General features: G+C 44.7%; 1 protein-coding gene across 1 annotated transcript in view; it reads right to left on the reverse strand.

Annotated features, from left to right (window-relative positions):
• TRABD2B (TraB domain containing 2B) overlaps nt 1–12,211 on the reverse strand; it is a 281,239-nt gene extending 269,028 nt beyond the window's left edge. The window contains exons 1-2 of the mRNA XM_035332878.1: nt 12,025–12,211; nt 10,978–11,538 (exon numbers count right to left, since the gene is read on the reverse strand). Coding sequence (XP_035188769.1) covers nt 10,978–11,538; nt 12,025–12,132 — 669 coding nt within the window. The 5' untranslated portion in view covers nt 12,133–12,211. The remainder of the gene's footprint in view (nt 1–10,977; nt 11,539–12,024) is intronic.
• Nucleotides 12,212–12,217: the final 6 nt, after the last annotated feature.

The raw sequence follows: 12,217 nt of genomic DNA on the forward strand, positions 1-12,217 counted from the left end.
GACTAATTCTTGCAGAAATGTGTGACAGTTTAGTGGCTTGGTGTCAGACCGCAGTCCCTTCCACAACGCCCTGCTCAACTATACTCCCTGTTCGGAGTGTGTGTTGCTGCTCTTAATATTTTAGACTCGTTACAAGTGCCAGGCCTTGAAACCTTGTCAGTAGCATGCCAAACATCCACAGGAAAGAGAGAGGAATCCCTTCCTCTATTTTTGTTTTGCTACCTCCTGCTCCTCCGCTTTAGAGTTAACTCTTGGGGTTATTTTTATTGCATGACCTTGAGATAAATGGCATTTGGCAGGCTGCCGGATGACTTTGTGTTTCAAATCAAACGTTCTCAGTTTCTCCCCCTAACAATGGGAATAATTCCTGAATGCCTTTTTTAGGGTATTTCTTCCCATCTCATTGCCTGCCATGGAGTTCTTTGGTAACTACGTCAGGGTTGGTGAACTTTAGCTTGACTTTCTTGTTCGATGCGACTACCAAGTGGTGTGTGTGGTTTTCTTCTGTGGTTTGGTGTGTGTGTGTGTTTTCTCTTTGTCCCAGAGTGTCTACACTGCTGGTATTAGAGCTACAATTGTTCTATAAAAAGCAAAGATCCCTTGAATGATCTGCCAGAGGCTTTATCTCTGAACAATCTTTGTCTGTACTTGCTTTGCCGTTAACCAGTTTTGACTCCCCGTAATGGCTGGAGTCACTTTGCTTTAACTGATATATATCAAAGAGAACTGCTAAAATTAACTGCTCATGAACTGTGTCCAGGATGTTAGATTAACTCATCTAGAATCCTTCAGAGAACAAACTGATTTATGATGTGTTATGACATTGTTACTTGATGTGTTGCACAACAACTCAATTTTAAAAAATGAAGAGCGCTCCATTAATAAGAGATAAATCTTTCCAGTGTAATTCAAATGAATCTGCAACAGCTTTAGAGAGAGCATGATAAGGGATCTTGTGTGGGTTTTGGTGATTGTGTTTTGCATTCCTATGGATATCTTCCACTGGGATCTCTTTGTCAGTAATGACAAAATCCATCCCAAATATGCCAAAATATGACACCTTTTGGGAGATTATAGCTGTTTGCACTTCCCAAAACACAAAAGGATACACAAGTGATTCTCAACAACTCAGACTTCAGGAGGTTTGAGAATGTACATCAAGCACTGAAGTTAGCACCCATGTTTCCTTTCAACTTCAGAGCCATGAAGAGCCTACATACCAAGTCACTTACAAACTCGTCCGGCCCTAGTTAACACACAGCAAGTAATCAAAGTGGCAGGGGTGCATCAGAAAAAAAATAAAATAATAATAAAAAATAATAAATAAAACCTACCACCACCAACCATTTTGCACTAAGACATAGAGTATTTTTAAAGCAAGCACTATTCCATTGCTGGAACATGAACCGGTGTAAAAGCTGACTTCAAATTATTAAATTTCTGTTTCTGATGCATATATGTTGAAGGCTCAGGTCTCTCTGGATACCCAGCTTCAACAAAAATGCCTTTGAAAGTGAGCTGAATTATATACTGTACAGTATGTCTCATTTCACAGCCAAGCCACTTGAGTTAATAAAGAAAATCCTCCCTGGCCTCACACAATTAGCTGGGTAAAAAGCTAGTCGGCACAAGTCTGCATACAGCCACAAGCCAATCCATAAAGTCGAATACTGTTTCATGCCTGTGAATACCTGCTGCTGTGACCCTCTGAACTTCACCTCCCCACCAAAAGAACAGGATTATTTCAGGATGGTATAACCTGGTTTCACGGCCTGACTTTCAGAGCCTCGAAGAAAGAAAATACCTTCCTGTTATTCTGGAAATTGAAAGGAGAAACGACAAAGGAACTGAACTTCAGTTTGCTGGCAGCTGTCAACCAATAGAGCATCCCAGTATTAAAACTGGTTTGGCCATAACTTGGTACTAGAAATTCAGTTTTGCTCAATTCTCTGTGTTAATGAGTTATTTCCTTCAGCAAGCAACTAATAAGATTTGTTGAGGATGTTCATTCTGGCTTTTTCCTGTACTAATCAGGAAAGACAGTCATTATGAGAAAGAAAGAAAGGCTTTTTGTACAGCTCTCATAAAAGCAATCATTTTGAGACCCTTTGGCATACTTGCCCCCTCTTCTCCCTGTGATGGCCCAAAAATAAAACATTACCTGAGCTTGAAAACAAACCGCCAGTTAGCATCCCAGTTGGATCCCAGTGGTCTTTTCTATATTAGAACCAGCTCCGCATGTGCTGTAAGGCTTAACACTTTTGCAATTAACAGTACTGTGATGATTTTACCAGTGCTATAGAGCCAATGGGACACACTGGGATCTATCTCATCATACTTCACTGCTGGAATAACATTAATCTCGATGATTATTTCTAAAACTGTAAGTCAATCACATGCCAGAAATACAAAGACCTTCAAAAAGTTGGGCATGTTTCTCAAATCACCCTTTTGCCCTCTCCCCCTCTGCTGACTATGCAAACTCCTGTAGTGGGAGCATTCTGTCTCACATTTAAATAAATATTCCCCATCACTATTATGCTGTCACCTGTAATAGGAAAAGCCTGCAAGAAATCAAAGGAAAGCAAAATTTGTGTGGTGGCAGAAAGTGTACAGAGAATAATCAGTCTTCATTGTGATTGTTAACAAAAGTGAGGGAGCCTAATGGAGACCTTGGATTTAATAAAGTCTCTAAAATATTGAGGGGGTACTTTCAAGACATAGAAGCTCCTACTTTAAAGAAATATTTTCCCTGTGTTCCTCATAAGTTGACTTTTATTAAAATGGAAAGAGGTTTGAAAATAACTTGAAGGTTTCTGTTTCCTTTTTCTCATTCCTTGGCTCAGGAGGTGAGCCTGATGAATTTTATTTGCTCTACACAGGCAACTCCTTCTCCGTTTTCTGTATTGGGGATATTCGTGTCTCCCAGTGGGTACCCCAATACAAGAATTAGGGTAAAAAAAGCAAGTTTGATGAAACTGGGGAAAACATAAAGCATTTAGTGTTACTCCCTTAATTGTGTTGTTAAGCTAACATTTTGGCTGTGTTTGGATTGCTAGCTTTTCTGATCTGTGTTTAGCAGCCTGAATCAGCATCTCAGTGGGCTCAGTGATTTTGCAGGGATAACCAAGCATGAAGAACCTCTGGACTGGAACACTTCCATGTTAACAGAGCCTAGGAAAAGAAGAAATTGGGATGCTTTCCTTTTGTACAATCTTTTTCTCTGTTGACAACAGGAATTTCTGGAAACGGTTCGCTGTTACCCCTGGCTTCAAGGGACACTCTGGAATGAGTGCAACATACAGGATCTGGTTCATACCTAGTGGTCTTCCACATGCAACTGCTATTCACAGGTGTGGGCTGCAGTCCTGATTCTGAAAAAGTCAATAGTAAAACCGCCTTTTGACATCTGCAGGACTCTTCAACCCTCACTGTTGCTGCAGTGCCTGGACAGAGGTGATCAGCAGTGACTCACTGATAATAAATATAATTACAGTATTTCAGGGATGATAATTTCTTCAGGCAAAGCTGGCTATGGGAGTTTATGTATGATGAGAAATGGGGTGTCTAGGCCTATGTCAAAGACCCTCAGAGTGGAAAACCTAGGGTCTTTGATCTTATTCAAACTAAAAATACTTTTGCTAATGAGCCTCCTCAAGTCACACAACATCCATCCCAAAATGCTGAACACATGGTTTTAATTTACAGTTTTTAGCAACTTTCATTTATATTGTGCTAGAAGTCCTGAAATGACTTGCAGCAGAAGCTCTAAAAATTGGAAAGTCAAATGGCAAGCACTGCTGTTGGAATAACTGGTGATAAAAGTAGCAGTCATCTGTACTAATTCCTGCTCGAGTTTCTGATACAGGTATTAACTGTGTCACTTCTAATTGTCTGTGCATTTAAATGACAACTAGATTCAATAAACAACAGTAACACAAGACAGATACACTGTGCTCTTAAACACTAGAGAAAGCAAATCCATGGAGATGAGTGAGATGCCGTAATTACTAGTTGCGGTGGGTACAGCCAGTCATGCGTTTTAGTTGCACGTCTGTTCCCAGTCTGCAGAGAGTACAGCCTTGTTCCGTTCCCAGTCCAAGAACTGGGATGTTACATTCAAACAGTAAATTCTGCAATTTTAAGCTCTGTACACACCAGTTTAATTTCTGGTATCTCAAGCAAGCTGGAACCCATAATGCTTTATGGGTTAGAGAAAGAATGTTAGGTCCACAAACTGTTGCCATATTCAGAAAAATGTCTTAAGAGACTTCCACACATAAATAATTTGAGAGGTTCAGAAAGATATTGAAGCTTTGTGGCCACCCCGCAGTGCTTTTTGTGGATTTTAAGTCCAGAAGCATCTAGGATCTGAATTCTTTATAGGTTTGAAATAGGAACCTGGGAAAGCACGTGGGCATGAGGCAGACAAGTTTCCCTGCAAAATAAGGCTCTTCTAATGTTAACTCTTGAAAGTCACAAAATGAAGTTCCCAAACACTGGTCCTTGATGAAAAACTCAGGTTTGGTACTATCCTAAATGGTATGTGCCCTGGGGACAATATCTTAAAATCCCCTATCCAAGCATGCAGGGAACTCCTTAAACAGGACCAAAAGATGAAAGAAATCACACCAATTTCATGTGGCTCAAGCAGTAACTCTCTGATTCCTTCTGTTTTTTACCTGTCTCATCAACTCCTAACAACACGGAAGAGATTAATGGTTTTGTAGTGTAAGGCCTAGCACAGGGGAAGCCTGTTATTTTACAGTATGTCCCTCTGAAGTTCCCAAATATGCTTTGCCGGGAGCCCTGCCGCTGATCTCTGTCTCCACAGGAGTGCAAGGTGAATGAGTGCCCTTGCTTAAGATCATTTCTGGCCTTTTCAATACAGGAACCTCCGACAAGCTTGAATGATGTGGGCTGGCTTTATAACATGGATTGCTACTCACCAGGGAGCTGAGGGGAGGCTGTTAAAGACTTTCTGAGGACTGTAGGTTGCACTATACTTCAAGTTGAGGTTTTTAAGGTCAATGGTTCATTCTGTTTATAAGGAAAGCACTCTGGGCCCAGGGCAGGATCCTGACTGCTCTTGCAAGAGCATCAGAAACCGAAAGCAGACAACAAACAGTCAGAAAATTGTCGTTGTAGTAATATCATTTACTGAAAAGGGGTGTATTTTGCACTCACTGGGGGAGCAGTTTGAAGGTGACAAACTATCCAGGGAAGATCCCACAGAGGTATGGAAGCAGCATTAGTGCCTGAGGACAGGGATGGATTCAGGCCATCAATCCTCTTCTGATCCACTTCCCTGAGCATAACCTGGGGAGTGGATCTCCCTCAGGGAGCAAAGCATGTGCCTGGGTGTCCCCTGAGCTTCTCAGGGCTCCCCGCTGCCAGGGAGACACAGACCATGCTCTGACTCCAACTCATCTCTCACCACACACACAGGAAAAAATCCTTAAATCCTGTTAATTGACTTGTATACATTGGTAACGTTCATCTGCCTCAAACATGCCTTGTTCACCCTGGTTTTCTGGGGTTTTTTCCTTTCACAGCCCACCTTACAAAGATACACTTCCTGCCTAAAATCTATTACCAGCAGCACCCATAATTTTGCAAACAAATCAACCAGCAAAGATCTCTTCGGGCCTGTTTGTGGAAGGCCAGCAGAACTGTCTCGGGCTTGGATCTTCCCAAGGGAGGTGTGAAGGATCTGGGGAAAGTAGGGCTCGTACCTCACCTGCTCCATATGCACCTCTTGCAGTTATATACTCATCAATTACAAGAGATGAACTGCCAGCTGGAGCTGTTATTAACTGACTGGCTATTTTCTTCATAGGCCTCAAATGCCAGGGTGAGCCTTCCAAGGGAACTATGGTGAAGAAGCACACAGTAACCGGCTGTAAAGAGCAGCACGTACAGTCACTTACACCTACAAAACATCAGCTGCTGATCCTTTCAGTTGTTGTTGTAACTACCCTTGTTTTAATACGTGCACAGTTTCACCCTCAGCAGTTCCCTGGCACAGACGTAAAGCAGCTAGCTCCACTAGCTGCAGAGTATTCAGAGGACGTTAGTGGAAGGATTTCTATTTCTGCTGGACAAATTTCCACTCCAAGGTTAATTTTAGTGGGGAATTTTTGTATTTGTTTTTTACTCCGGGGGTTGGGGAGGGAGGTGAAGGGGGTGATAATTAAATTAAAGCCAGCAAGCTGAAAATTATGTGCATGCATACATAATCAAGCCTTTTAACAATGTTTCTTCCAACAATAACCAGCAATCTAAACGGATGATAGAAAACTATTTTTGATTATCTTGCCCTTTTGATAAAAAATGATTTTTTTTGAAATCAAAAAGGCACAATTTTTATTAGGCAAATACCACATTTCCTAACAAATAAAATAAAATAAAACAAAACAAGACAAAACAAATCAAATCAAGAATATTCTCTCAAGTAAATTACACAGGCTGTCAAAAGTCAACTAGCTCTGAAACTGAACCCTTTAATCTGGTTCTAAAAACTTGGAGCCTGGATCTTTCATTCACAGAAACAGGCAAATTCCCCCTGAAGTGAATTATGCCAGCTCCTGTCAGCTCCCAGAACCTCAGCTTTGGGATTACAGAAATGTTTAATTTTTTTGAGGGGACAGAGGAGATGGAATAGCAAGTCCACAGCCGTGGGCCTGTCTATATATTAATGTCATGCTGTTTTGCCATTGAAGGTCTAGCTTCAAGACTGCAGATCTGTCAGTGACCAAACTTGATGGACCACCCATTGGCCTTTTATTAAACAGCACTTGTTCCTCCTCTAATCCTATCACCAGAGTAATCAAAGCTGCCATGTCCCAGGGTTTGATGGAACAGCAGGACCTGGGAAATGAAGACTGATTTTGTTAACAAAGTAATTTCTGCCCCTTGAATGCTGTCTCATTGGTAGAAAGTAGGGAGACAAGGTTTATTTGTGCAGAGAATGAGGCGGCAAAGAAATGAAAGGGGAAGAATGGTGAAGTGTGAAGTTTAATCTGGCACAGTCTAAGGTTTCTTTCTTTGAGGCAGTCTCTGATCCAATCAACACCGGTTTGATATTTAACATCTCCCCCTGCAGTTTGAAATGATACCGGCCAGAGAATACTCAGTCACAGTTTAGAAAACCCCAACCAGAGGAAGAGAAAAGGGGCTGCTCATGGCTCCCCTTTGGCCTAACAACTTCCCTGACAGCTCGGTCAGGATAAAGTCGGATCCCTACACCAAACTCCCCTTACAAACATTGGGATTCAGGGCATCTGGCACGGCTGCAAGGAGATTCTCCCTGCAGTGAGAGAATTTGTGATGGGATGGGAGAAAGGTTTTATTTTCAGCTTGGAGGAAGGGACACGTACACCTTTACATTCCCAGTTTGGGAACCCTGCTGAGAGGTAGGCCTGAGCTGTGAAACAAGAGCTACAGCCAGCTCCCCGAGGCCGAGCAGTTTGTGTGGAGCTGCTGCTGGCCTCACTGGCTCTTGGTGGAGACCAGCTGTGGCCTGAGGACAGGCAGCGCCAGGGCGACGAGCAGGAGCCCCCTGCAGCACTCACAGCCCAGTGCCTGCCCTCTGCAAAGGGAAAGGGCTGTCAGAGGACGCTGACAGACCTGAGCAGCTGCAGCAGTCACCTTCAGCATCCTCCTGGCCCAAACAGCAGTATATTTCAGTCTGGGGAGAGGGTCCTAGAGAGGAGGTGAAAGCCCTCTCCTAATCTAGGCCTCGAAGGATGCATGGGCCTGTCCTGGTCCATTGCCTCCACATGGGATCCCAAACAGACAAGGCCCGGAACTCCCTTTGCCCCTCTATCAGCTCTTCTCAGTCCTGGGACATTTGATTTTGCACTTTTCTGGTCACCCTGTAAATAAACATATGTCTTGTCAGATAGAATAGTTGTCTGCTGCTTCTTCTCTGTGCGTTTTTTAGCTTTTTCTGTCTTGCCTTCAGTGAAACCCTAAATCTACTTAAACCAAGGAGCTGTGAAATTTCAACCTGGCCTAAATCTGATCTGAATTCCCTTGTTGTCAGGCTCCCACCCCAGCCCTTAGCTGTGCCTTAGAAGCCCTGCCACCAGCTACATAAGACCTAGGCCCCACACATAGATTTTATGTCACCAGCCAGAGCCACAGGAGAAGCAAGGATGCTCCGAGAGCTGTGCAGCCATGCGGTGGGAAGGCAGGGCAAAGGGAGTGGGGCTGGGAAAGCTGCACAAAATGCTGACCAGAAATTCCAGGGTGAACGGGGTCTCAAACTACAAAGTTTTTGAGCTTACAATAAGAAAAACAAAACAATGCACTATGCTCTTACCTGCAAGAGCTAGCTCTCCAGGAGGCAGCCAATTATATGAGCCACCTTAATCTTTTCATCCGGCTAAGACAATCAACATTTCAAAGTGACGCACAGAACGTTTCAAAGATCGTTCTTGGTCAAAAATGCAAGTGTATCCGCTTTCTTTCAGAGCAGATCAAAACCAAGTACCACACCAGGACCACTCCTAGATTTCCTCCTCCTCACGGTATCAGATTAACAGATTTGGTGCATGTAGTCAGATTAAATATTTGCAGTAGCACAAAGCTGCCTTTGAGGGGAAGTAAAAAAAGCCTTTTTCTTTTTTAATTTGCTAAGGGCAAAAATACTGGACTTTGGGGACAGAGGGAACAAAAGCACTGACATGATTCAGCAAGGCACAGTTTGAAAACCTGAATCCAAATGCTGGAATTACATGCAGTATTCCTGTAACAGTAATGCTGAAAACAGGTAAAAACTGCTGATGCCCTTAGCAGATTCGGGACTGTAATTTATCACAGATGTTCTCATCAAACTGTGCAAACACCCCACGAGACAAAAGCTGCTCAATTTCTGATTTCCATTTTAGTGTGGCTTAATTACGTGTTGCTTAAGGAAGGCTCTAAAACCTGGAATTAGGAGGTGAAACCTAGCAATAGTAATCCACTCCACTAAATTAGCACAGAAATACAGCAAGCAGTAGGACTGCCAGACGGTGTGATAACATTACAAATTACTATTGTTAAACAACTAGCCAGGTGTCAGGATGCATGAAATCTAGAGGAAGCAAGAAAATAAATATCTGGTTTGTTTTATTTAATTTTGTCTCGTGTTGTTCTGGTGGCCTCGTTCCCCGAAAAAGCTTCAATCTAGGAAAAATCCTCCTGTACACTGATGTGTATAAGTAGTAATATCAATTCTCTGCAATAATTAAAATGTATTTTTTAATCAACTCAAACTTTCTGCAGAAATGACTGTCCTTTACTTGTCTTGGGCAGTAACACTGTTCTTTTTCAGTTTACTATTGTAGCAAAGGGAAGGGGAAATTTTTGCTTCTATTTAGAGTGTAGTGACTGAGCGAAAACCAGACTTAGGGTAAGAGCAGCAGTGAGTTTCGTGCTCTGTCCCTTTTCCTGTCTCTCTCACTCCTTCTCTCTCTCTCTAAAAAGAAAAAGAATGTAATATGATTCATATTTAAAAGGCTTCCAAGAGGTACGTCTTTAACCAAGTGCTTGCACATGCTCGATTCTAACTTCCATGTTTGACCTAATACAACCAAATGCTACTAGAGGTCTGCAATGGTTAATTATTTTTACCTCACCTTAAAGAAGCAGGTCAATAGCAAGGACGGGCACTTAAGCATTTTGAAAAGAAGAAGGAAAAACAAATTCCATGTTTTGCATGTATCTTAACTAATGAAAATGTCCAGGGGGCTTTTTTTAATTTTTATTATTTTTGTTGAAAAACAACCCATCCCCCCCCCAAAAAAAGTGTATGCGACCAATCTCCTGTGAAGTCTGAATGCAGAGCTAGTCTTCTAGCGCAGGACATCAGATGAACCAACTCTTAGTAAAAGCTAGACTTTTTGCTCTTAAGACAGCTCCCACTAGACTTCAGAGGAGAAAGGGCTGAAGGCACTCCAAGGACATTTTAATCACAACAAAGATCAGTCCTTTAATCCTTACTCATGCATCACCAAGAATTTTTTTGCTCAAACTAGGACAGTAAGGTACAGCTGGAAATAACTGACCTAAAATTAATGCCGAAAAGAAGGTTAAAAATGAAATATCGTAGCAGTAACTGACACCGTCTTAAATTTCCCTGGGATTATTTGTTTTCTTCCACACACATTAATTTCCTGAATTTCTAGTAAATCTGATTTCACATAAACAGTTTCACAAAGCAAAGTCAATAGCTGTGACTGTGTTCCTGATTAATCCACTGAAATGAAATAGACCTCATGGCTTAGCATTTGGTTGTTTAAAGCTAAATCCACTGAAAGAATTCTGGAGTTCAGTTACACCAATAACTTTTTTTCTTAATCTACATCCTTTTCTTTTTTCTGAGCTTTACCTGTTCTAAAATGAAAAAAAAAATCCATCCAGATTACACACTTAATTTCCCCCAGACCATGAGGACAACTCGAGCCAGTTTGTTTTGAACCAGAGTAACTACTAAAAGACGACCAACAGTTTGCACATACTTAAATCTATTTGAACAATGCTGAATTTCTTTTTTCATTGTTCATGCTTTATCCCCTTCGTGACAAGTACCACAGAGCTGCTTTATTTGAAAACAAACAAACTAAAAAGCACTTTTTACCCAGCTCCAGAAACTGACCAGAGGCATTTAAGTTTCCCTCACAAGTGACAAGCCAGCAGACACACACATTCACACCCTGGACATTTGCCTCTCAAATAAATAATACACATGATAAACTCATAGTGCTCACTGTGCACATCACAGTTTTTTTTTGTTTTGTTTTGGTTTTTTTTTCACGCAGCATGGACCAGTGTGGTGGAACAGACAGACCAATGCAAAGGCCGCTGAAGCCTTCGAGCATCCCACCCCACTGCAACAGGCTTCAATTTTGCTCTGGTAAACTGACAAAAAATTGAGGAGAATGGCTCCCAGTTCCTGGGATATGCCACGAGGCCCAGGAGCCTCCTTACCTGGGAGAAGTTGAGCCCGTTCAGCGGGTGACACTGCTCCTCCACCCTCTCCACCGCACCCGTCGTCTTCTTCATCCTCTCGGCCTCCTGGGCGAGGTAGAGATCAAGCACCGGCACCCCTCTGGAGCGGATGTCGGTCTCCGTCAAGGAGTTCACCATGAGCATCACCCAGACGGGCCTCTTGCGCTCCCAGTTGCCGGCGATGGCGTTGAAGAGGTAGTCGGCGTAGAGTCCTTTGCCCCGCTGGTCCGGGGTCATCCAGTGAGGCAGCATCAGCTTGATGTAGTCCAGGTGGCGCTTGAGGCGGCGGTAGAGCTCGCGGGGCAGCACGTCCTGCAGGTTCTCCCCGTGGGGCAGCATCTGGCAGCTGGCCAGCCCCGAGATGGTGTAGGGGTCGGTGAGGTCCAGCTCGAAGTAGACGCTGGAGCTGGCGTGGAAGGCGGCCTTGGAGTTGTCGGGGATGAAGTCCCACACCCGCGTGTAGGGCACGTGGATGGTGCCGAAGAGATAGGCGGGGGGGTCACGGCGGATGGTCCAGAGGAAGGAGTTGAGCTCTCCTTGCTGGCGGGAGGAAAGCAGGAGATTGTCAGTGCCAGTGGCAGCCACCCACGGGCAAGCCACCCACGGGTGGCCCGTGGGGACGAAGCAGCGCGTGTCGTGTATGGGGGGGGGTGAACCTCCCTCCACAACCCACAGCAGAGCTCCCAGCAAGCAGAGAACCACGGCGAGCAGACAACCACGAGCAGCACGGAGCGACCCCACCGGCCCCACGCGGGGATCCCCACGGGGGTCCCCCGGGTGCCGAAGGCAGCAGAGTGGCGACAGCGAGGGTGTCCTCCCCTCTCTCCTCTCCCTCCCCCGGCCGCTGCCGCGCTCCCGTGCCGGGGGGACCCGTGGGGCAGCGCCACACCTGCGGGGCCACGCGTGTCCCCCCCGGCCCCGCTCCCCCCCGCTCCGCGCCCCCCTCGCCCTGCCGGCGGCGGCTCCCCCCGCGCATCCCCCGGCGGCCCGGCCCGGCCCGGCCCGGCTCGGCCCGGCCCGGCTCACCGAGCGGGGCAGGTCGCACTGCCCCGTGTCCATCTGCTCCCGCCGGGCCGCGGCGTCGGGCAGGAACCCCCCGAAGACGAAGCAGATCAGCGTCAGGTTGAGTTGCATCCCGCTTCCTCTCGCTCTCCTCTCTCTCCTTTCCCAGATGAGCCTTTTTGGATTTCTAGGATCTTTTTTTTTTTTTTTTTCCCTC

The sequence above is a fragment of the Oxyura jamaicensis genome, chromosome 8, assembly GCF_011077185.1.
Source record: "Oxyura jamaicensis isolate SHBP4307 breed ruddy duck chromosome 8, BPBGC_Ojam_1.0, whole genome shotgun sequence".
NCBI lineage: Eukaryota > Metazoa > Chordata > Aves > Anseriformes > Anatidae > Oxyura > Oxyura jamaicensis.